This window comes from Macrotis lagotis, chromosome X, assembly GCF_037893015.1.
Source record: "Macrotis lagotis isolate mMagLag1 chromosome X, bilby.v1.9.chrom.fasta, whole genome shotgun sequence".
Lineage (NCBI taxonomy): Eukaryota > Metazoa > Chordata > Mammalia > Peramelemorphia > Peramelidae > Macrotis > Macrotis lagotis.
In genome coordinates, this window is record NC_133666.1 from 299,326,820 (window position 1) to 299,352,826 (window position 26,007).

Sequence of the window (26,007 nt, forward strand, 5' to 3'; positions counted from 1 at the left end):
AAATCATGACATGTGTTTTTATATGAGTTCCTCTTGTGGAAAAGGTTGTTTAGCCAATATGTTGATGCCATTTATGAAATTTGCTCTACAAATTTCACTCAGTCTTCGATCTGAAAAGCTACATGAGATTCTATCGTTTGTTTCCCTTGTACCATTATAGCAGGAAATGGCAACTAAGAACAATTTTTAACATTTGGTCCTCTTGGTATGAAAATGAATCAAATATCTGACAAGATTTGTTCCCGGTATGTATTTCATACCATTTTTTGGCATATTACAAATATTACTAACGGGTACTTTTAGTTTTTAAAATATGGACAACAGTACGCCATGCAGTAAAAGACTTGAGCGATTAATGCTACCCTTATGCCTCTTTTGAGTAGTTTTAGCCATGGGGCTTGGCACTGCCACCATTGTCTTTGTGCCAAAAAATATCCGCAGCGGCTGTCGCATTCTAGTACTGGAGGGTTGTCTCGAAAATTCCGCAGTGAATGCGTCGGGTTGGTACATCACTCTCTACTATCTTTTTCAAACAGTGGAAAATAGAATTTTCTGCTATTGCAAATCTCATTTTGAGGGTGGGTTGGGGAGGAAAGAGTCTGACCATTCCAAACTGTTCAAGACAAGAGACTAAAATCCATGTCTAACATATACAGTAAATGTAGAAATTAGAAGCTTTTGTGCCAGTGAACACAAATAGTTACTTAAAGAGCCTATTCTAGTATATTATCAGCAGTCTTGCAAATTTTATTATCTGAAACAAATGTTCCAGTGAATTTTAAGCAGAAAATCAACATCAAGACCCTAGCTAATTTTTAATGGAGAATTTATACAAAAGATTTTTCCCCTGGAAAATGAAGTGTTATTTAAAAATAGTTTCTTTATTTCATCATCAGAAATAATGGTGAAATATAGATTCATATACTTGAGATGGTCCCTAGGCTTTTTCCACAAGCACTGATTATTTTGCTCCCAAACAAGGGTTTTCATTCTGAAGGCAGATTTATAGTTGAATTTGAGAACAAAAAAAAAAGATGTAATAAAGTTAAAGGCTTACACTATCAGAATGAAATGTGTTCACTCATGATCTCCAGAGTTATCTATTTGATGGTAAAAGTGGATGCTACAGATGAAATCTTTACAAGGAGCATAATCCTTTAAAAAAAAAAGTCAATCTCCCAATCTCCTGCTGGCTGCTCTGCCTCTTTGGTACCTCACAGACTTCGACAGAGTCCTGGACGAGTGCCCATTGATGTCATGGAAACACTCAAATTACTGAGAATGATTCATGTCTATGCTGTTCTCTTATCCTCCCCCACACAAACAGGAGTAGATTTTTAACCCTGACAACTTGTAATTTGCAATGGGTTTATTTTTGTATCTAGATAAATATTTTTTAACATCGGAAATTAAGATGAGGCAGCCTGTATCTGATATGATAGTAAGGAACATTAGTACTATACAGCCAATGTTGCATTACTTTTAGGATTTTCTGTTCCATAACTAAATGTATATTCTCTCTCTCTCTCTCTCTCTATCTATCTATCTATCTATCTATCATCTCTCTCTATCTCTCTCTCAATTTCACATTCATCAACTTGGTCTTGTCCATGGAAAATAGCCAACTAGATCTTCTGCCTTCTTTATATTGTGTTTAAAAGTAATATTGAATTCAAGTTGAATTAATGGGGGGGGTGAAGAAGAAGGTAAAGGTATAACTTCCTGGAAAGTAAAAGCAAATTTCACCTTAAAAATTGTATTCTGACCTCATTCAAAAATGTAATCAATGTGCTTGTATTTTTGCATTAAACTGGAAGCATTTTCAGATAAAGAAGCTAAAGAAAAATATGCTACACCCTCACAATGACCTCTAAATTTAGCCCATTTTTCTCCAATAAGTGTTTTGATTTGTATCAGTAGGAAGGCAATTAATATTTGCAGTAATTTTTCTATTACTATTGAATTCTGTGATATAGCCCTCTTCCTCAAACCTCTACCAATTTTCAGACTAAGAGATATAGGAGGGTGATTTTGAAAATTATGTTTCACTTCCTCAGTGGGTGTGTCCATTTTATGATTGTTCTTCTGTTTACTTACAAGTATTTTTTTTTCATTACTGTGAATGGTCTTTCTATAGACACAAGTCAGGACCATTCTGTCCCTTGGTAGAAAGTTGTCATGAATTCCTTTGGCTATCAAAAAAAAAAAGAAAGAAAGAAAAGCATTGCTCAATACCATACTTTCTGTTCAAGAGACTTTGTCAAATTGATTAAGCTTGTTCTTGAATCATAGAAGCATAGCCAGAAAGCGTACATTGAAAGCTTTTCTATGGGCATTTGCCTAAGCCCAAGCTCTATTTCATAAATGCTGAGAGGCCATGGTCACTGCTATTCCATGAAGCATTGGTAATGAGCTATAGTAGACATGAAATTTTAAGTCTATGTTATTCCTCCAACAAGAGTAAATTATAATAAGATCAATTAACTAAGTAACAGCTTCATCATCCAAGTATTGGGCATTTTGAGAAATGATTCTTCATGAGTGGCAATAATGCAATGAGTACAATGAGGAGCAGCTAGGCCTTCAGTCAATGTTTATCGACAGTAATGAGGTAGGTAATTATAATACATGCTGCCTGTTTTTCCTCAGTTGTTTTAGGTGGGCTTTGGGGTAGGGTGCATTTTTAGGATTGTATATATTGATTGACTGACATAGCTAGCAATGGTTTTTTTTCACAGATCAATATTGAAATATTCAAATAGAGCTCTGGTCTCATTGATGTGGGTGTTACCTGCAGTAATACCCGTTGCAGTGCATCCATGCCTGCCTGCTGTCCTTTGCACCTCTTCCTACAAATCAGAATGCAGACTTATCTATCTGAAAATAAGCTTTTGGAGTAAGAATTGTTTTTTCTTAGTAGATTTGTATCCTTAATGTCCAGGAGAGTGTCTTAATAAATTATTGTTGGTTTGAAATTCTCCATAGCAAGCCTATTCAATGCATAAGGAGCCTCCTTTTGATTCTTTTGATATTAGAAAGATACCAGGGCAAGCAGATGAACTATTCAGTAGTTATTCTTACTCTTGCCATATGACTAACCAATCATTTTTTATTTTACATTTCTTTGAGTGAACCCTTTGCTCTGATTCAAACACACCAAACACATCCCTAGTTCTCCCTGATACAGGTGAGATTAAAATCCTTGCTAGTATTTGATTCTATCCACATCTACTAGGCAGTTAGATCTTATATATTTACCTGTATCTAAAAATTTTCCACCATGAGACTTTATGTTTCACTGGTTGAGTTCCATTCTTACTTCTTTTGACTCTTTAATCTTATCCAATTTAAGATTAAGGCTAAAAACAAAAGAGAAGATTATCTTTTACTTTAGATAAGACCAAAATGTATCCTAGCCACTTTTTAGTTCTTAGTTACTTAAAGAAAAATAAAATAATCTTTGGAAACAAATTAGGTGGTTGGTGCTGGTTCATGATGTTGGTTTTTAGTGGGTCCCTGTTTAATTCCTAGGACAATTGGTGGAATTGGAACCTTAGTTCTGAATGGGCAGATATCCAACCAAATCTCAATCTCTCTCTCTTTCTCTGTCTCTGTCTCTCTGTCCCTCTCTGTCTCTATCTCCCTCTCTCTGTCTCTGTCTGTCTGTCTCAGTCTCTCTTTCTCTCTCTGTCTCTGTCTCCCTCTCTCTGTCTCTGTCTGTCTCTCTCAGTCTCTCTTTCTCTCTCTCTCTCTCTCTCTCTCTCTCTCTCTCTCTCTCTCTCCTCAGTTCCATCATCATGTTGATCATAAGGGAATTTACTCCTGGGAAAGAGGTTAAAAAAAACCACTACCAGAATTCTGAATAGTTTCTTTGCTAAATTCACCATCTGGAGAGTCTGTGATTGATTAGCTTTGGCCTCACCATTAAGTGTCAATATAATCAATGGGAATTACTATGCTAGGGTCATTACATAGATAGTTTGCCTGCTGTGTAAATAAAAATGAAATTGTTTAAAATTTGAGGGAGAGAATGAAAGTGAAAATAAGGAATGTCAATTTGTTTGTTAGAGAAATTGGAGGCCATTGAAATGACAGTTTTTGGAAGTGTGGAGCAGTTTGGCTAAGAATAGGAATGAAGGATATTTTTTTTCCAGTTTATCATAGCCAGAGTGAAGAAGTGTTAATCCCTTTCTCTTGCTTGCATACATTGCCGTTAGTGCCTACTTTACATATGTAAACATCAGAAGAGAAAAGTAGATATCTGTTACCTGGAGGAGATTTTTTTAAAGAGGAAAACAAAAATTTACACACCTTTTTTTTTTAAATTTCTATTGACAGGTAAAACAGAAAGGGGTTCATACTCGTCTTATGGGAGAGAATCAAACTTACAGGGTTGCCACCAGGTAAGTGATAATCTATGCAGTGGAAGAGGTTGTGATAAATAGCCTGGTAAATTAGTTTGTTTTGTAAAGTAGATTATGCATTTTAGATTTTGACACAGCTATTCATTGCATGTTTGCCGATGACTATTTCTTTTAAAATACTAAATAATGAATCACTTTCTATTCTTAATCTATAACCTCAGCTTCTGCCCTACCTTCTCACACTCAGGCATTGGTTTGATTTTGTATTTAGAGCCACCCCTCAGAGTCCCAGGGATGATGTTTGTAATCTATTGATGCTTTTTTTATAAGGGTTCCATCGGAACAATTTCTTCATAATTCAGCAACTTTTAGAATCATGAAACTCCCAACACCGTGGAGCATGTGTCAGACCCTGGTTTTGGTGGCTATTGCCATAAATTATAGTTTTTGTAAAGACTGTATGATGTTGTGTGAAAACAGGGTTGTATTGAGGGATAAAAATGTCTGTGAAAATATGATTTGTTGTCCCTTTTTGTTTCTGAATTGTTTTTGGCTGGAAGTCAAGGCCAGCAGGCTAACAGCAAAGCCGTCTCAAGGGAAGCATGCGTGAGCTAGAAAAATAAGAGGACTTTAATTAAATAATAAAATGCCAATGTAATACAAAGGTATAGCATGTGTGTATTTGTGCCTCTGTGCACTCTGCATTTGCATACTTTTAACTCTCCAGAGAGAGACTGATTCTAAAAATACTATCAATAGCCAAAAGTCTGAGCTTTGTTTTAAGACAATTGAGTTTTTGAAAGATGCTTTCTTTTTAATTTAAGCATTGGTATTAATAAGATGTTTAAACTCTTTTTCATATTTTTAAAAGCACAGACTTTTTATTAGTGCACAGATTTGTTACTTTGGGGAACTTCAAAGATTTTAATAACCTTTTTAATAATAAGGGTCTTTTATGGTTTTATTATTCCTCTAAACAGGATGCGTGTTCTTATTGTTCTAGATTGGGAATGCATGCTCTCTTGAACTCCTTCATCACCTATCTCCTTTAATGATACTGAAAAATCTATTCTTGAATTTTTAAAACAACTTTAGTTTAAAAGCTCAGAAAAAAATATAAACAAAAACTAGCTCTAGGAATTGAGTAGAATCCATGTATTTATCTTCTTTATCTATCACTAATACACCTCTAAAGGTGGAATTAGGGTTTTCTTTGTGCATGTTTCCTTTTTCAAGTTTCGCCTGTTCCATTGCGCCCCCAATTCAGTCATATTCTGCACATAAAGGATTGTGGAGATGAGATAAATTGTGACTTGGTTAAGGACTAATGCAGCACATGTTGTAGAGTGCAGTTCATGGCAGTTTGTTTGGAAAGAATTCTGCAGGAAAGAAATTTACAGCGCTTCCAGTGTAGCGGAAACATCTTTGGAATGTGAGTGCAAATGTTCGGGGTAGATAGCTTGGGTGACAAGCCTCTTAATACTGTGTCTCTAGTGTAAAGCTTTCAATTCCTGTAGAAGGTCCTATTCCTGTGTATCTGGTTTCTGAGGGTCAAGGCAGAGATCATTAAAGTTTTGGGGAGAAGAAGGTTGACAACATCCTTCCTTTTTGCAGATGATGATGGAATAGGTCTGTGTTTTCACTGGGCCCCTTTTGTTGGTCAATGAGAGAATAGGCGTGCTTGCCCCTGCATCCTTTCTTACTAATAGGAATTGGCGTGATTCCTTACAGACACAAAGATTTCCTCTGCTGACTAAGCGAGAGGCCCCTTAACTTGTGAAATCATCATTCAGACTGCTTGAGTCTGACTGTTTATGTATAGGAATACATACACTAGGTTTGCGGTGAACTCTTTCCTTTGGTGAAACTGCAGTGGTGCCTTTTTCAAGGACAAGGTGAGATGGAAAGCTGGGAGGGACTGAAGGGTAAGGGTGAAGATAGTTCATTGTGTGATATATGGCATATGGGTCTTAAGAGTACACACATGTGAGTTTATGTACATATGTGTCCAGGCAATCAGTGTATGTTAAATATGTAAGTAAGATGGAATGTGATTTTCTTATAGTTTAATGATGTAGTGGTCTTCATGTACTAGATAGAAAAGGAACTCTGAACTGAGGAAGATTCCTCCATTCTTATTTCTGATTGCTTGGTGTGAGACTTGCATGGATCAGCGATCACTATCCATAGCATCGTCTCAGCAGTAACCATGAATAATATGGTTACTTAGGGACAAAGACACGGCAATAGTTTGGAGCCTTTTTGAATTTAGGAAATAGAATCTGAAGGTTATAATAGCTTGACACAACTGTTTTTTTAAATTATTGAATGAATTTTGAATTTATATTTTTGCAGAAATTGAGAATAAAACAGGATATTTTGTATTCTAAAAATATCATTCAGTCTTGTGTCCTTTTATCCAGTGAATCTGAACTGAACCCTTAGCTATGTGAAGCACAGAAAAGAAAGTCCTTGTTTTGGGGCTTCAAAAATAGGAGTTGATAGTTAAAATTAGGCACTGCTGAATGAGAAGGGGATGCTCTCATAGAAAAGAAGTAATTTACTTTTCTTTCCTCCCTTTTCCTTCATTACAGAGTTCTTGAAATGGGGAACATTTAGATGACAGGTTTTTAGAATCACCAAAGGCATGATTGTATATCTCTGGATCATGTGGATATTATCAGAATGAATAACGTGTGAAGTACAGTTCTGTTAATATTTGTACTGTAAACCCATTCCAAGAGGCTGTTGAACTCTGAAGCTATAAAGAAATAGAAGGAAGCAACAGGTACTACCATTAAAGGAAGGGGGGAAGAGAATGTCACTATATTGGATGGGTCTTATGAAATATTTAAGTTTTTAATATCTATTTTATTTTTATTGAGGATTTAGTTGTCCAGTAGTTAGCAGTAATAGTGTTAGTCACATGACTTATACAGCTTATAAGTCTTATAGAAGACAAACAAAACTCATCATTCTTTCTTTTTATTCACTAACTATTTTAAAGAAAAGCAGTAGTAGGGTAATAGAAAGTCATTGAATCACTTAATTGTGAACTTTTCTGAGATAAACATATGTATATAGTATTTTCTAACCCATTTTTTTAATTTAAGGCAAAGAGAAGAAGAAATCATAGGGATTTTAAAAAACAGAAAATGACATTTTAGCTCTTCCCTTACTAAATGATGACAAAACTAATTTAAATCAAATCGGCTTATGGAAATCACACCCAGGCTGAAAACACCTCTGCCAAAATGCAACCTCATATAACTTTTTACTGGCACAGAGAAGAAAATGTATAATGGAAAGTCTGACAGGAACTAAGTCGAGTAGAAATCAACTTTTTTAGTAAGGTGGTCCAAGTTAAGTGCTATAACTAATGACAGTTTCTCAGCAAGCAATGCCGGAGACCATGGGAAAACACATTTTTGTCTCCTATGGGACCCTGGTTGATTCCAATATCTCTTATTTTTCTGAAATATCCATTTGCTAACTGACTTGTTGAGGTGATGAGGACAAATTATGGAAGTGACTAGAGGGGTTTTCTTGCATAGGGAAATGGAAGGAAAAAAACTAGTATTGATTGTCAAATAGTCATCTACAGTTTACTTTTTAATATCTTTATCCAGGAGGTCCAAAGCACTTTTAAGTTGAGGGTAGAAGACCCAAATTCAATATCTGCCTTTTGCCTCTGACCTCCAAAATGTCCTTTGTTGTTTTGTCTTAATATTCTCATCCTAAGAACAGTGATCTTCCTGTCTATATAGAACTGTGGTATATTGATGCAGAGAAAATCAGTAAAAGAATGTTTGTGAATTCCCTTGGGACTTTTTCCTAAGAAAACTTAGAAATGTAATATATTGTTCTTCACTATGATGTTTATTTGGTAAAAACTCTTCATCTGAGATTGGTCTAAAGCCTTGATTATTCTTTCTGTCTAATCTTATATGTATATTTAGATGTTTCAACTACCTTTTTATAAGATTATTCAAATTAACCATCAGAGTCTTACTTAAGACTATTTAGATTACCTCAAGGCTTCACTAAATTTGTGTTCACAAAGGTGGATATGTTCAGAGAGGCCAGTGCTTTTAGTTCAAGTTCCTCTGCCCAAATTTAATGAAAATAAACTTATTTGAAATCATGTTCTTTTTCTGTGCCTTCAATGACTCTCAAGAATTATGTGTAGGCTAAGGTAAAAGTGTACATTTCTGAATGGGGCATTACAGAAATATTTTGAATAATCAAAGCATTTGTAGGCCTTTTTGGAATGTTCTTTATTGTTATAAAGGTTATGTCTGTTAATTTAAGGATGCATTATGTATTCTATAACAATTTACTTTGCTCATAAAGAAATCATGATAGGTATGTTGTATTTAAAAATATACTTCATTCTTAATATAATTAAAAAATAAATTTTGCTTATGACTTTTATTTTTGTGCCATAATAATTTTTGAAAATATCCTCCATCCCTACCAGAATTAAACTTTCTCTTGTAATATTACTGATACAAAAACTTTGTCTTAATATGAATATATACACATTCTATTCTGCCTGTCCCTCACCTTTTTAGAGAGGAGAGAAATACATTTCATTTACCTCTCCAGGAACAAGAGTAGTTTTTGAGTTCTTGACAGTTCACTTTCCTTTTAGTGATCTTTTCATTTATGCTATTATAGTCATTGGATATTTATACATTTTCTCAAGGAGTTCACTTTTAAGTGTTTTTAATATTTAATGTTTTAAGAATGTGGTAGCAAATATTGATTTCCCATTCCCCACTCCCCCATCTGTAATAAAAACTTGAAAACAAAGCCTTTAGAACCAAAAGCCCACAAGCAAAGAAGGCACTGATGCATATTTTGTTTTCTTTGAAATTGATAGTGACCTCTGCAAAGAGAAATGCACAGTACATTTGTGACAGATATATTATGCTGAAATTGTTATGATCTGAGACATTATGAATATTTTAAGTGAAAATATTATGATTTTGTGATTTTTAAAAATAAATTATAAACAGTAAAGGCTAGATTAAATATGTAATCTTTTTTTCCATTTTTTATCTTTCTAAAAATATATGTATTTTTTCAAGAAAATATAAAAATTCTCATTTTAAAAAGTGTTTTTTCTTCTTGTCCAGTTTTTTTAATTCTGTAAAATTTCTAAATTTCTTTTGTATTTCAAGTCTAAGGGTTCTTGTGAAGATATGTGAGAGCACTTGTGTGATGACAGTCGACTTAGGGGTTTGAAAATCATTGTCATATAATTTGATGGGCAATATTAACAACACTAAACAGTCTCGATGCCTATTTAACCTTTTGAGTCCAGCTTTCTTGAAATAATTGAATAGGAAAATTATGGATGACAAAAACGTGGAAAAGCTATGGAACTAGAAGGACCCTCTGAGATTATTTAGTCTAACTCATTTTAAAGAAAAAGTAAGTTGAATCACAGAGAAGTAATGTTACTTGCCTAAGGTCACATTAGTTAATGGCACACTCTAGAATCAAGGTTATGTCACTTTTCATGACACCGTGCTAAAGATATATATGCGTATGTCTGTGTATATGTGAGCATGTGTTTAATATGATAAATACAAAGATGACCCTACATACACATACACACAAACACACACATATGTATACATATGTGAACAAAATATCTTAGTGATCTTATCTGTTTTCCCCTTCAGGGTCATAATGACATTTACTTTTTTAAAGTTTCTCCAAGCATTCATACATTCTAATTGAAGAGAAGACTGGATGGGAGAAAGATAAGAAAATAGCTCACCCTTTCTACTTCAACTTCTTATAATCATGAAGATATTTTGAACAATAAGATTTGCTTGTAAATTATTTTGAGATCATTCTGAGGAAGACATTACAGGAAGATCTAGAGAAATACACGATATTAATAGAACCATAATCACATTTGCTTAGGAGATTCATATTTATTCATCATCAAATGGCTATAAAATACCTCATTTCCCCACTCCCTTCCTTCATTTACTATTAATTTGAGAAACTAAAATTCTAATAAATTATTGATCATGAATGTAGTCTCACACTTCCTTTTATGAATTAGAATGATCAATAGGTATCACATTTAAGTTGCTGAGTCAATGAGTATCTTACATTCATAAATAGCAATTTATAGTTACAAAAGTAAGTTTTAATATATTTGATTCTTAAAAGTGCTTTATGAGATCAATAGTGCAGATAGTTTTATGTTTTATAGATGAGTGAACTGAAGCTCAGAGACATTAAGGAATTTGCTCAAGGTCACATAGCTAATAAATGACAGAACCAGGATTCAAACTTAGATCTTATTCTAAGACTTACTCTTTTTCTACCACACCATACTGAATCATTTGTGTTAAGTTCTTTGACAATCCCAGTGAATTTTAATTAAATGAATATTGGGCCTACTGTATATTTTTGAATCTATAGAGTGCAGTTCAGTTCCATGTTGGTCCACTTTCATGAGAATGAAATCCTGATCTCTCTGGAACTGATTTGGTACCCCAGGCCAAATTGGGGCCTGCTTAAAGCAATACCATCCAAATTATCCCCAGGTGAACACATAGGGCATTACACCACTCCCTAAAACCTAATCTTCATTGAAATGTCATTTTGTAGTGCCTTTAAAAGTCATTTTGGGGTGTTTCCTTAAAGATTATGTGATTTCTTATAATAGACATTCTCATTTTATGTAAGCAATAGATTATAATCAAAACTGTATCAAAGCCAAGATATTGGACTTATGAATCTGGTTGTATCCCTGATAGACATTGTGTACCCCATAACCTAACACCAAAAGGCAGATTAATCAAAGTTCTGTCCCCTCTCCTAATTCCCACCTTTTTAAGAGGTTCTATTGATTTTTTTTATTTACAACAGTTGTTAATATACTTTGCCAAAGGTATGATCCATGACAATGAAAGATAAAAAATGAATAGAAAGATTGTTGAAATTACATTGGATTGATTTATGAGACAACATAGGAATGATATTCTAGAATCCAAATTGAAATTTCATCAGAACCTAGGGATTAACTTTTCAATTTTTATTAAAAGCATTGAGAGGATTTTGATAACCACTAGCAATTAGAATTTCAATTGTCCTTCATAAATCATTATGTATGTAAAAAATCTAGCTATTATGAGTAAATAAATAACACAAGCAATGTTAAGTCATACCTGAATACTTGAATTTGAAATCAGAATAACCTCAAAATTGATTCTTTATGGATGCTTGGATATATCAAGCCTTGTTCTTCCAAGGACTAGATATATTGTGGTGTGAATATGCACACAGGCAAACATGTATATATACATATGTTAATCATAAGACCTATTATATCCTCCAGGTATAAATGAGAAAGGAAATAAGAACATTTGTATAACTGTAAAATTGTGGATCACTTTGCAAATAGTTTTTTTTTCACTTTAAAGCTAAAACCTGTATTTTAGTAGTGAAGAGGAAATGAGAAAAGTCTTTTATTTTTTAAAAAAAGTTTTTATTTAAACTGCTAACTTAAACAGCCTCTTTCCCCCAAAAAAAGGATCACTTCACTGAGATTGTCCATTGGCCTCAGTATCAAGAGATCTGGATTCTAGTTCTGTCTCTATCCTTAACAGTAAATACAAATTTTTAAAACACTGAAGATTCAGTGTTCTTGATTTATTCCTTTAATTGAAGCCATAAACTTTAGGCATTTCCTCATCTGAAAAATATAATGGTTGAACCAGACCCGTGAGAGCCCTCCGAACTCTAAAATTCTGTAATTCTGTAAGACCTGGTTAGTGTAGTAATGATGAAAGCATTCTTAGTTAATTATCTTTCCATAGACTTTTTGATAAATGAATTATCTTCTAACAGCACTTTCATGAAGCTTGCAGTTTCTGTCCTTGCCCCCCCACCCCAATCTTACTCTGAAATTCTCAGTGCATTTAGATTTGTTTTTTCTTTTTAATGAACATTTCCTTTCAATTCCTCACAAGCTATTGTTATGGTATTTGGAAACAGATTCAATTCAACAATAAAATAGAATCAGAAACTGTTACTTTAGCTTTCAGGTAATGACCCTCACCTCTCTGTCTCTATATGTGGGGCAGGGGAGAGGAGGGCCAAATACATATATGTGTATGTAATATGTATATTTACATGCACAGTAAATAATTCCCCTTTTGCATTTGTACTTTGTGAACATCAGGGTACTGAATCTTTGCAGTTTTATTGGTACTGTATACAATAAGTTATTAAATTTCATCTCTGTAATACACCTGCAGTAAAATAACAAAACATTGCCGCACTTAAGAAACATGTGTGTATGTGGTACATTGCCCCCCTCCTCACTACATCCCTCCCCCCAACAGCTGCTTACAGATTTCAAGATCCATTGTATATATTCCCTTGAGCCTACCTCTAATAATCGAGACACATCTGCCATTGCAGTATTATAGGCATATGTAGTTTTATTGAAAACTATACCTGTAAAAAATTAAATAACTCCTACCTCAATTAAATTGGCAAGCTACCTTTTGCAAAGATCATATTGCAGACCTCTTGAGACCTAGTGAGCTCATTTTATTCTTATATTACAAATCACTAAATGTGTTATTTTTGTTTAGTCAAGTAACTAAGATTTCCTCACACTTTGATAGCAAATGCCTTTCATCCATTATTACTTTTTCCTGTCTTTTCTACCTGTCTTTACATACACAAATATCATACAAACTATGCTAAGCAAACATTTTGGATTTGAATGCAGTAGTCACAGGATAAGATATTCAAGGCAAAAGAATCTGAACCTGCTGCTTAGCTGCTTCTTAATTTACTCCAATAAGTGTCAAACATGCACAAGGGCCAGAGAATTGGGTTCAAGTTATTAACTCATCTTGTGCTTAGGTAAAAGATTTTCAGAATTTGTTTTAATAGTCATCAGAACATCATAATATCTCAGGAAATGATTTGGTAATGAAGAGGGAATACTGATACAAAGCTCTAGGAGATAGATTATTTGATTCATTTCCTCAATTTGTCATTTATTCATTGTGAGATTTTGGATCAGTTTGCTCATTCTAGCTCTTCTATATCTGAGGTCTTTTCCCTCTAAAATCACAATAGGCATATTCTGTTTTACTGTGTTATTAGTAATAATGAGATAGTACATATTTGTAAACTATTTGAGCTTATCTAAAGGCAAGTATTATTGTAAAATCCAGAGGAATAGAAAATATGTATAGAAATCTTAATGAATCAGGGGCAGCTAGGTGGCATAGTGGATAAGGCACCGGCCCTGGAGTCAGGAGTACCTGGGTTCAAATCTGGTCTCAGACACTTAATAATTACTTAGCTGTGTGGCCTTGGGCAAGCTACTTAACCCCGTTTGCCTTGCAAAAACCTCAAAAAAAATCTTAATGAATCATGATTCAGAATACATTAACACACTTCACAAAGAATCAAACATTAAATATTATAGTAATATTAAAAATAAATAAACTAGATTAACAAAATTTAAGAAAACATTTTAGAGTGCTCAAGAGATATAGCAAAATTGTATGTGTTCTCTCATAAAGAAAGAAAATTATTTCATCACATCTTTCCTTATCCAGAAATAGATTTTCATATTAGTAAAAAATATAAATTGAAAAGGGATCAACAGAAGCAAAAAATGGCAACAGGTAATCCTTCCACTGAATAACAGATCGAAAATGTTACATGGAAGTTGCTTTAGGGAGTGTCAGGGACAAAGTTGCCTTCCTGGCAACTGCTTAGGCTTTCAGTTGAGTGTCTAATAATTTGTTTCAAGTTTTGAAAATTGGTCATTCCCATCCAATTCAAAGTGGTTAAGTCAGTATGTTCATTGTGTACTTCGGTTGATCATCATCAGAAATGGTAATACCTGAACTTCAAATACAATCAACAATACTATCCTTTTCATCACAACCTATTTTCAAGAGGCTACTTTTATATTCAGTTCAGCAAATATTTAAATACTTTCTCTGATCAAGGCTTTGTACAGTTTACCTGCTAGTTAGTAACAACTATTACCCTCATTATAATATTTAAAGGTTTACACAGTGCTTCCCTTTGCTCCCCAGAATATTATTAGCTAGGTACCATAAGTATTTTTCTCTCCATGTTACAGATAAAAAAACTGAGTATTAGAGAGATTAGGTGACTTGTCCAGGATCACATAGTTAATAATTAGCAGAGCTATAACTTGAATTCCTAATTGGTTTCTCTGCTTCCAGTCTTTGATTCTTCTACCTATGCTTAACACAATCACTAAATAGATATTCTTCAAGCTTCAAAATATGTTGCTCTTTTAACTCAAGAAGCTTCTTCAGTGGTTTTCTAATGTCTTTTGAACCACTTTAAAAATTTTTTTCAGTCTGCATCCAGCTCTAGTTACAGTTTACTTTTCTAGACTTTAGATAGTAGTTACATAAAGATGAAAGTTATTTTATATGTGTATGAACATATATAAACATACAAATATATATGTTTCTGTAAAATTTGATACTCAGAACAAACTTGTGAGATCGGTGCTATTTTAATACCTATTTTACAGAAATTCAGGTTGAAAGACACTAAGCAAATTTCCTAGGGTCAGTTTGCTTAGTAAATTACTTTATTTTTCTTTGTATTCCATGCTCAAATCAAATTAATTTACTTCCTGTCTCTCATATGTCATTCTATTTTTATCTCCATGCTTTTTCACAGGCTGTTCCCAAGATAGATAGAGAGATAGATAGATAGATAGATAGATAGATAGATAGATAGATAGATAGAGTATATATATACACACAGACATAGACATATCTATATCTATTTATATATGTATACATATATATAATATGCCTGAAATGCACTCCTTATTAAACTTCACTTCTTAGCATACTTAGTTTCTTTTAAAACACATGAGCCATTTTCTATGATAGACTTTTCCTCCCCAAAAATAACTTTTATGTACATGTATTCACGTGTGTATGTATATATATAAAGTAAATAAAATAAATAAAAATAAAATTAAAAAATAAAAATAAATAAAAGATGCATAGTAAATGAGTGATTTTTAACCTCAACTTATGTTTTTACATCAACACGCATATAATTTTTCCATGTATGTTTGTTCTATCCATTGCCATATACATTTTCATGATTCAAGCTCCATGAGATCAGACAAGGAGTACCTTTTTTTATTTTGGCTTTGTATTCTCATTTCCTATAAAAAATCCTGATTTATATTAAATGTTTGTTAATTGGTTGAGTTGCATCACTGCCTATTAATCGTCCTTGTTTACAGTTCTTATCCTCTAACTTCTGCTCTCCCTTTCAGTATTTCCCCAATTAAATAAATAAATATCAGTTTCCTTAATCTATTGTTCAAGGCCTTCTACAGCCCATTGGCCTATATGCTACTTTTCTAAACTTATTTCACAATTTTCATTTACTTCATTTTTAGGGCAATTTTTTGGAACTGGACCACTCGTCTTATCTTGTTAAAATTATTTCTTACCTGTTATCCATCCAATTCAAATAAGCAAACATTTATTAAGAGCTTCCTGTTTTCAGAATATTGTGCTACTCTGAATAAAATACAAAGTTTAGGTAAAATAGTGTCTGTGCTTATGAAGTTTACAGATTAGTAATATGTGAAGAATGCCCTTCCTCTTCCCACCCCTTTCATCCCTTTTGAAATTCCACCTGTCCTTTTAAGACTCACTTTAAATGCCACCTTCTGAAGGAATCTGTGACTGATCTCAAGTTGAAATAACATAGCACTTTGTACCTTTTTTTACATTTTTTTTTGCAAGGCAATGGGGTTAAGTGGCTTGCCAAAGGCCACACACACTAGGTAATTATTGTGTCAGGTACTCCTGACTCCAGAGCCTGTGCTCTGTCCACTGCACCACCTGGCCACCCCACTTTGTACCTTTTTTAATGTTTTCACCAAAACCTATTCTTCCTTAGATTGCAAATTCTATAAGGTCTATGCATTTTAATTATCTCTGTATTGCCAATCAAAACCTAAAATAGTACTTAGCATATAGTAGTCACCTAAAAAATGGGTTTTGAAAGGATAGACTGGTGGATAGAAAGCTGGAAGAGTGATACAATGATATATTTAAAGCTTGGGAATCATCTAGTCCAACCTTTTCATTTTGTAAATAAGCAAATTTAGGTCCAGAGAGCTTAAGTAATTTGATCAATGTCCCACAAGACAAGAGGAAGTACAAATAGAAGAATTAGGAAAACTGAAGCAGGAAAACAAATAGAGTAATAGGAGAGGGAGAACAGAGTTTTTGTATAGAATGTTTCCTATTTAAGAAAAGTAGAATTGTAAATTACCTTTCTCCTCCCCCACCCAGAATTGAAACCACTACACCTCTAGATAATGTCTTCTGTTTAAATTAAAACCTCCAATCTCAATTCTCTTGTTCTTTTCTCAGTATATTCCTTAACATGTAAATATCATTAGAACTTACTTCTTATATGGTAGGAATTGTTGGAAGATATATGACATAAAGGAGTAGTTTAAAAAAATAAGATTTAGGGGTAAAAAAAGATGGAAAACCAAAACCTTTCTCTCTACTGCTTTGAGCATAATAAAACTCAAAAACATTGTGTTCTCATACAGCTTTCAATTTTTTATTGTGTAGCAATATTGCAGAATTGTCTGCCAAAGTAGACAAATACCCATTACTTAACAAATTTAAAAATTTCTTTTAAGACCATTATTTTCTTATTTGTTTTAGTTTGTTAGAGTGTAAGCCTTTTTGAGGGCAGAGACTTTCATTTTTGGTTTTATGTCCCTAGTAGTTGGCTTTTATTAAGTATTTAATAAATATTTGTTGATTGATTATCAGAATTTTTATTAGATTATCCTTTATCTTTCAGATTTACTTTACAGAATCTACTTACTTTAGAAAATCCGCCCCAAATATTCATATGCACTCTTTGTGCCTGACCTAGCATCATGCATTCCAAACTTATATCAATCTGATCAGCCACAACTGAACACACTGTCATTTGATTCTAACCTAATAATGTCAATTTGGTTCTCTTTGAAAATGGAGGACAACCATACATACATACATACATATATGCATGCCCATATATGCACACACATACAGACATACATGTATACAGATAGATAGATAGATAGATAGATAGATAGATAGATAGATAGATAATTTCCTTAGAAGTCCTGTTTCTTAAAGGCAAAATTTTTGCCAGCTTCATAAATTATACCTATTGATCATTTATTTTCCTTGGATACTTTTTCAGTTATTGGTTTATCTTTCTGAAGAAACTGAATCTTGAGTGGAGTTAAACAGGAAATAACAATATATGAAAGAAGATAGACTATTTCAAACAATGACTTATTTTAATTGTGGGTAAACATATGTAGAGAGAGGACCAGACATCAATGAGCAAAGATCATTTCTCTATAGAGCAAAGCTAACTGTGATTGGTTTCAGGACTGTTGTCAAAACTTTTGATTATATGAGTAGATGTTTAAGGAAAGTGGTTGAAAGGAGGAGATGCTAGACAAAGACTACTGAGACAGAAATGTATCTAATAATGAAGACTTTAATTCATTGATAAAAGTTCATTTATTATTTTCACTTATTTTTTTTTCCTCCTTCTTTTACATAGTTCTTTTTCTTAAGAACACAACAGGTCCTGGAGATAAGAATTTCATCTGGGAAAGGAACAATTCTGCCCTGAATCATGACTTCTTTGGTTAGGGAAAATATTTCCTTTCTCCTAACTTTATCCTAAGAACCTCTGTGGAGAATACTAGGGCAAAAAGATAAAATATTCAGGAGTGATATCAAGATGTGCCAAAAAAAACCAAAACAAAACAAAACAAGCCATTGAATTTGGAGTTAAAAGGCCTAGGTTTGCCTCACTTGGAGCATATTTATAGTATGATTACGGTGCTAACTTATCTAAGTGACCTTGGGCAAGTAAGAACTTCTATTTCCTATAAAATGATAAAGTTTTATTAGATGACCCCTAAAGACTCGTCTAGTTTTAAACTCTGATGTTATAGTCACAGAACCAATTTCCTTGTTCAGCCAAAATTTGTGCTGTTGCCTCCTCAGTTTCCACATCATTCTTTCCCACAAGTGGAACTAATGATAGGTATGCTGTACAAGTAAAGTATAGATGCACCTCTGTAAATCCAAATAATGTACATAGTTTAGCAAAAGCCAACAGCAATTCTGGGCAGAGTGTACCATGGAAGCATTTCTTTGGCAACAATGTACTAAACATTTATTTCAGCAACAATAGAAACTCTTTAACTATAGTCATTGTTATTATGTAATCTTTAGTGCCTTAAAACTTTTAGAACATCTTGTAAATGAATACATAGAGAAACAATGTCCACTGAGAACAATGAAGAAACATCCTCTATATGGATTTTTACTCCTTTTATTCTTCTTCCTCTACTTCATTACAAAAATTCTTCCCCCTTCTCAGTTTTTCCATTAAATTTGTCTTTTTTTTTTAGATTTTTGCAAGGCAATGGGGTTAAGTGGCTTGCCCAAGGCCACACAGCTAGGTGATTATTAAGTGTCTGAGATCGGATTTGAACCCAGGTACTCCTGACTCCAGGGCCGCTGCTTTATCCATTGCGCCACCTAGCCACCCCTAAATTTGTCTTTTAAAAAAATGTTTTTTTTTGAGATTTGTCATGAGCAAGGATGAATATCATTGCTCATAGAGAACTAGAGGAAAGAGGTTGAATCAATAGTGGGATATTGTAGCAGGGAGAAAAAGCAATATAGTTATGGGTCAGATTTCAAACTATTACCAGAATTTGGTTGAAATTTTCTTTGTTTAAAGCATTGTTTAAAACTATTATTCTCTAAGCCAGAGGTAGGGAACTTTTTTTCTGCCAAGGACCATTTAGATATTTATAGCTTCATTCATGAACCATACAAAATTATGAACTTAAAAATTAACTTGCTATATTTGGTCAAACATTTACAAAGCTCCTAGATTTATTGAACTAAGATTCCCAACATGGGTTGCTTTGGCAGTACCAGACCAAGTGATTTCACAGGTCTCATAAATCCCACAGGCTGGATATTCCCTACCCTTACTCTAGACTAGTATCCTCTGTTTTGCTTTACCACATCTCTGCATATATCTACAAAGAACACAAGCCAGATGGAAGTGAATGCATTTCTAGTCATTATTCAAGGATGTATTACAAGCTAATTTGTTTGATAATTATTCAAGTTTGTTAAAGACCTACTATGTGCTTGATGCTGTGCTGAACACTGAGGATCAAATTATAAAAATGAAGTAATCCTATTTTCAATGAGATTACAGTATATCAGCAGAGACAACATATATATATGTGTGTGTGTATATATATATATATATACACATACACACACACACACATATATATACATACATACATACATTGGTATATAAAAAAATAAGATAACTTGCTTGGAGGGGTAACTATAGTAGCTGGGAGTTTCAGGAAAGGTGAATTACTAAACATTGAGAGATAATGGAAAGATTGTAGGCAGAAGACCTGTGTTTGCATTGTGAATATCTGATCTTGAGATCAGTTAACATTTCCTAGTCAAGACATACTGTGGTCTTCTGACCTGTTTATCTGGGCTAATGTCTATTACATCATTTGGCTTCTTTTTTACAAAGTCTTGTGCTGAATGAAGAGATTAACTAATGTTTCCTTTGAATAATGTTAACATTTCTTAGTTTGGTTTTACTCCCCTCTAAAATGATAGCATTAACTAGATGAAAATTAAGGTTCTTTTCTGCTCTAAATCCTAGGACCCTATGGGAATGGGGTAACTAATGATGAGTTAGGTAGAGTGATTTACACATAATATAGTTAGCCTAAACAAGCACATGGAGTCAAAATGTGAGCATTGAAAGATATGCACACTGTCATCTCACATTCTGGTTAAGTATTATCGGGGAGGATTGAACTTTTATAGGAAAACTGATTAGCCAAACAATTGTCACCACTGCTTCTGCTCATGCCTTCTCATTGGCCTACACACAAAGTGTGAGTGTACAGTCTAACTGACAGCTGTCTGTTGTCACTGTGCCATCTTTGCTGTCTTTAACATTGATTGAACAACAACGCAGACATCTGTAGAGCTATCTGGAGCTCTGACAGGGATGCCCTGCCTGCCAACTCTGATTTGATTTGGGGGGGCCTGGTACTCAGAAGGGAATATACTTGAGGAACCAGGAAGGGAATTTGAACCACTTGTCCCTCTTAAGTTTGAATAAATCATCAATAAAACCAACTTGGAGCAGACTAGCATCCTGAGTTTTTGGTGACTGGGGCAACAAGATCTAGTTTTGTCTAGCCTTTAGTCTGAGGATACAATCATAGAATCATTCTTCAGACTGGTAACTAGTTTTGGGTTTTCAAATAGTTTGAGTAATTAGAAAATGAACAGTTGTGAAGCTTGATTTTAAGAAAACTCAGTCTGAGTTCTGGGTAAGATGAAAACATGAAAAGAACCAGAGGTTCCTAAATTCTCATAAATACAGCAATAATGATATAAAATGCTAAGGAAATGTCTTTGTTCAGTATAAGATTTTGTAAAAGAGAAACCAGAAGATGCAACGTTTGAAGAGCAAAGCCAGACATGAGCTCAGATAAACAGATCAGAAGACTATAGCAGTGCCTTGACCAAGAAAAGACACTGGGGAGAAGGAAGTCCATGTCACTTCCATGGTCAAGGGTAACCAATAGGATGGCTCTAAATGGGTGCACTAAGCCCAGATATACAAGGAGAGGTAAAAGTCAGCATCCAGGAACCTAAGAAATCCAGAACCAGGACCACAGGGCACAAACATTTCCATCCAAAAATGCAAGAGGAAATCAAGCCTGATCTTGGCTCAGAATCCCAAATTGGGAACTAAGTTTAGAGATAGGAATAAACAGAAGATGGCATTGACTAATTTGAAGAAATATTATGGATTGAGAGAAAAAGATAAGACTAAAGAAAAATCAGGAAGACAGTTACTTCACATGTATGAATGTAGATCTTTTGGGGGGGAAACAATCATTTGGCTACAAGGATTATAAGAGTACCTAAAAGAAATGAAGCAGAAGATTAAAAAGAAGAGTAACAAAAAAAAAAAACCTCTGGAGGAATAAAAATGAAAAATACTAAATAGCATAGAACTGAAAGTAAAAAATCTTAGCAGACTTCTTTGAATTAGAATAGAGATAGCAGAATGCAATGCTTTTATGAGAAAATAGAAATATCAGGACAAAATTTAAAGTTTTTTTTTTTAAAAAGGAAGAAAAATTTATCTATAGTTTTTAAAAATGACTTAGAAAAAAAGGTACAGAGAGATAATTTGAGAATCTTTAGATTCCCTGAAAACCAGAACAACAACAAAAAAGCTTTGACAACTTTTTAAGAAATCATTAATTAGATTTAAAAGGGTAAAATAGAAATCTACCAATCACCTGAAAGAAACTCCAAAATGAAATCTCAATGGCAAAATCCATAGCTTCTAAGTCAAAGGAAAAAAAATGTTGCCAACACACAGAAAGAAATAATTCTAGTATGGAAAAACCAATACTTCATAGTAGCCATTCTAAAGGAAAGAAAATCTTGGAATAAAATATGTCAAAAGGCAAAAAGGTAAAGATGTACATCCAAGAACAACAGCCCACAAGATTGAGCATAATCCTACATGAATTTTTAAAAAATGAAGATTTTTTGAGTATTTCTGATGAAAAGATCAGAACTGAGTAGAAACTTTGAAATGAAAATACAGGATTCAAGAAAAATCCACAGTAAATACAGTGGAACAATGAATGACATTAACCAGTGCTAGATTGTCTATATTCTAATAGGGAGGAAGACAAATGAATCTTCAGAATCCTAATATCAAAGATTACAGATGGAATTATATTAAACTTACAGAGGGGCTGGGGATTATTTTGTTTTATGTTTTATAGCCTTAAGAGAGGAAAGAAAAAGAAGGTAACATATGAGGAAGGGTATGAGGAATAAGGGATTGGAGCTTATCATCCTTCCTTTTTGGGTCCTTGGGAGGAGAAGTATTTAAACATAGAAGAAAAAGTGAGAGTAATATATGTCACATGGATCTCTTTTTTATTTGAACTGAACAAGAATTCTTAACATGTACAACACACACACACACACACACACACACACACACACGCACATGCACACACATTGCCCTCCTCACCCCACCCCTGTGTGAGTGTGTTTGTGTATGGGTGTATGATGTCTGGTTCTCTATCTCTCTCTGCCTCTCCTCTTTCCAAATTCTCTCCAAACAAAGTGTTTTGTATAGTGGCAAGTCAAATGAAATAGGTAGGGATTAGAAAAAAGGTAAAAAGAGAGGAGAATAGTCATAAACATGACAAATAAACTAATAAAAATAGATCATAAAAGGGGGATTAAAAAGAAATAAAGAAAATATAAGAATCAGTGATTGGGGTTTGAAGAAGAAAAGGGTAATTAAATAGAAACATTAATTATAAGTCACAATTCTTTTTTCAAATTCCTTATATATTCTAGTGTTTTATGGAAAGAATGCAACAAAAGGCAAAGAAAAGAAACAGTATAGCAGGTTATGATTGAAAAATACATAATTAATAATCATAAGAATGAAGATAAACAGTATGAATGCATAAAATGGAAAAGAACACTAATATGAGTAAAAATAAAATACAGCAATGTTATTTATTCAAAAAACATAAAACACAAAGATTCATATGGAATTAAAAGAAAGGGTTGAAGCAAAAATATAATATATTTTGGGCTCTTAGAAAAGTAGAGATAGCAGACATGATCATGGACAAGAAACAGTAAAATAAAATACATGGTTAAAAAATGAAGAGGGGGCAGCTAGGTGGCGCAGTGGATAAAGCACTGGCCCTAGAGTCAGGAGGATGTGAGTTCAAATGTGACCTCATACACTTAATCATTACCTAGCTGTGTGGCCTTGGTCAAGCCACTTAACCCCATTTACCTTGCAAAAAAAAACCCTAAAAAAATGAAGAGGGACTTTTCATTTAAAGACACCATAAACAAATAATATAAATACTTAAAGAAAAAAGTAATTTAATTACCCAGGATTTGTAAATGAATTAATAAAGCATTTTTAAGTGCTTTCTGCATGTAAGGACTGTCCTAAATTCTCTCAAGAAGTTCACCTTCTAATGGAGAAGACAATACATATGCAAGGTTTCAGTTGCAAGTCAGTTGGAAAGTTCTTATTGTAAGTAGGGTATAGCAAAATCCTAATGTTACTTCTTTAATGTTATTTTCACTGATGCAATCATATTGTTTACTGATGCTGAACTGTTTGACAATACCAAGATCTTTTACGACAAAAACTTTATTGGGGTATGGGGGGGGGGGGTCATGGGGATATTTATATTTAATAGCTCTAGCATAACACCTGAAGAAGTTGCCAAGCTATATCTCTATAGGGATTATTTCTCAGGAAGATGACTACAAACACTTCTAATATAGTAATGGTTTGATTTGCTTGAAAAACTATTATTTCCTGTCTCTCTCTTAGGTTGCTCCTCTATCTCAGTCTTCTGAAATTAGAACAATCCACTTTTCCTGTGAGCTGCTTCTCTGCTGATGACTGTGAGGGATAGAATAGTTCTATTCCTAGTGCTCTGGTGTTCATCTGCCTATAAGTGGCAATTGGCTTTCAGTTGTTGCCGGTGGTGATAAGAAAGAGGAGCCCCTTTTCAAAATTCACTTTTTCTTTTTGTGATGGTTAAGCTGGAAGCAGATCTACTGACCTGGAGGAAATTATTGTTCTAAATTCTCTTGGGGTCAGAGTTCTGATTTTTCCATAATGGTCTGAGTAGAAATGATGATTAAGGCATTAGTGGTGGTAGTTTGACAGTCTGATATATGCTGTCTCCCATATCTTCCTCAGGGTGCTCTGCTGTTTTTAATTAGCCTGTATTGATGGTTTTTGTGTATGTAAGTTGGTGGGATATTTGTCCTCTTTTCCACTGGAGTTGCTTCTCCAAATGAGAGCTGTGAAAGCTGCACTAGAAAGGAGCACCAATGGTCTGAGAGGTGCTATTACTTCCAGGATTCTTGTGCCTCTTTTCCTAAAGGTGGTAGTTGACCATAGAAAGTAATCCTGAAAAAAATATGATTCTGACCATATCCAAGAGAAAGAAAATCAAAGAAGAAATTAAGGGCTTAAGTGCAATGTTAGAAAATTTAGCTATAATAGATCTTTAGAGATTGCTAAAGGAATATCCATATGTCTAATAAAATGAATAAGCCAATTAGTCACAGAAAAAAAGAAATTTTGAAAAATAGAAATAAACCTAGAAGTTAAAAAAAGGAACCAGATAGAACTTCAAGTGACTTTTATCCAACATTCAAAAAACTCAATTCTAATATTACATTAATTGCAAGAATAGAACAATAAGAGGTCCTAAAAAATTATTTATTTGAGCCAAATATGGTCTTGATTTGAACCAAGGAGATTAAAAATACAGGATTAATTTATGTTAAGTCATTATGCCTTATCTATATCAGGACAAAAATGTTGAAGAAGAAATTAGCCAAGAGATTTAATAATATATTTTCAAGTTCATTCACTATTACCGGTTTGAATTTATTCTGGGAATGTAAGATGTGGTTAAATATTAGGAAAAACATAGCATTAATATCAAAAAAATTATATGTATATTATATTATTTTTGAATATACACATACTATATTATACACATATTATATTATATTAATAGATGCAGGTAAAATTTTTGACAAAAGCAACATCAATTTATGTTTTAATACCTAGGAATAAATGTAGCTTTTTCTAATGTATACATTTACATATGTATGTAACCCAGAGCCAAGATCATATACATACACATATATATAAATAACATGTGCACATGTATCATCAATATAAATATAAAGACATATATGCATATATACATATATGTGTAACTAAAATTTACAATATTGATACTAGGAATAATAGAGTATTTTTCAGTAAGATCAGAGATAAAACAAGAGCCATGTTCTATCTAATAGTATTTCTTGACATAGAACAAAAATGCTAACTGTAGCAATAGAATAAAGATAAATGGACCAATGATTTCCTTGGTACAGAGAACTTTTAAACAAAAGAATTATATAAGTGAGGATATCTCCTTCTCTGTAACTTTTAATCAATTTTCTAGAGCACCAATAGATTGTCATAAGTTCATAGATGTTGAACTAGAGGAAATCTTAGAAATCATTAAGCTGAACACCTTTATTTATAGATGACTATATGAAAAAGTTGAGTGAATTAACCAAGATCACGTGACCATTGCATTCTAGAGATAATTTAAGGCCAGGTATTCCTGACTCTAAATCAAGCTTTTATACCCACTAAATCATGATGTCCCTCAATAACAATAGCAACAACTAAATAAAAAGAAAGTTTTCCTCCTTCCCTGGAGATAATAGTTATAACAAAGAGGAAAAAGAATATTATTTTTTGAAAATGATGTGATGGTCTCCTTAAAAAACCCTAGAGATTTATCTAAAATTATTAGGAATAGTTAAAAATAAGTAATTAAATAACTTTACCA

At 33.3% G+C, this 26,007-nt stretch overlaps 1 protein-coding gene across 10 annotated transcripts in view; it reads left to right on the forward strand.

Annotated features, from left to right (window-relative positions):
• The window catches only part of TCF4 (transcription factor 4), a 443,115-nt gene that overhangs the window by 222,811 nt on the left and 194,297 nt on the right, over positions 1-26,007 (forward strand). For 8 of the 10 annotated variants that reach the window (XM_074208517.1, XM_074208519.1, XM_074208522.1 and 5 more), the window contains one exon: positions 4,339-4,403. The exons of 1 other annotated variant lie outside the window; for it this stretch is intronic. In XM_074208517.1, the coding sequence (XP_074064618.1) occupies positions 4,339-4,403 (65 nt within the window). One more of the 10 variants, XM_074208527.1, reaches the window with a different exon arrangement.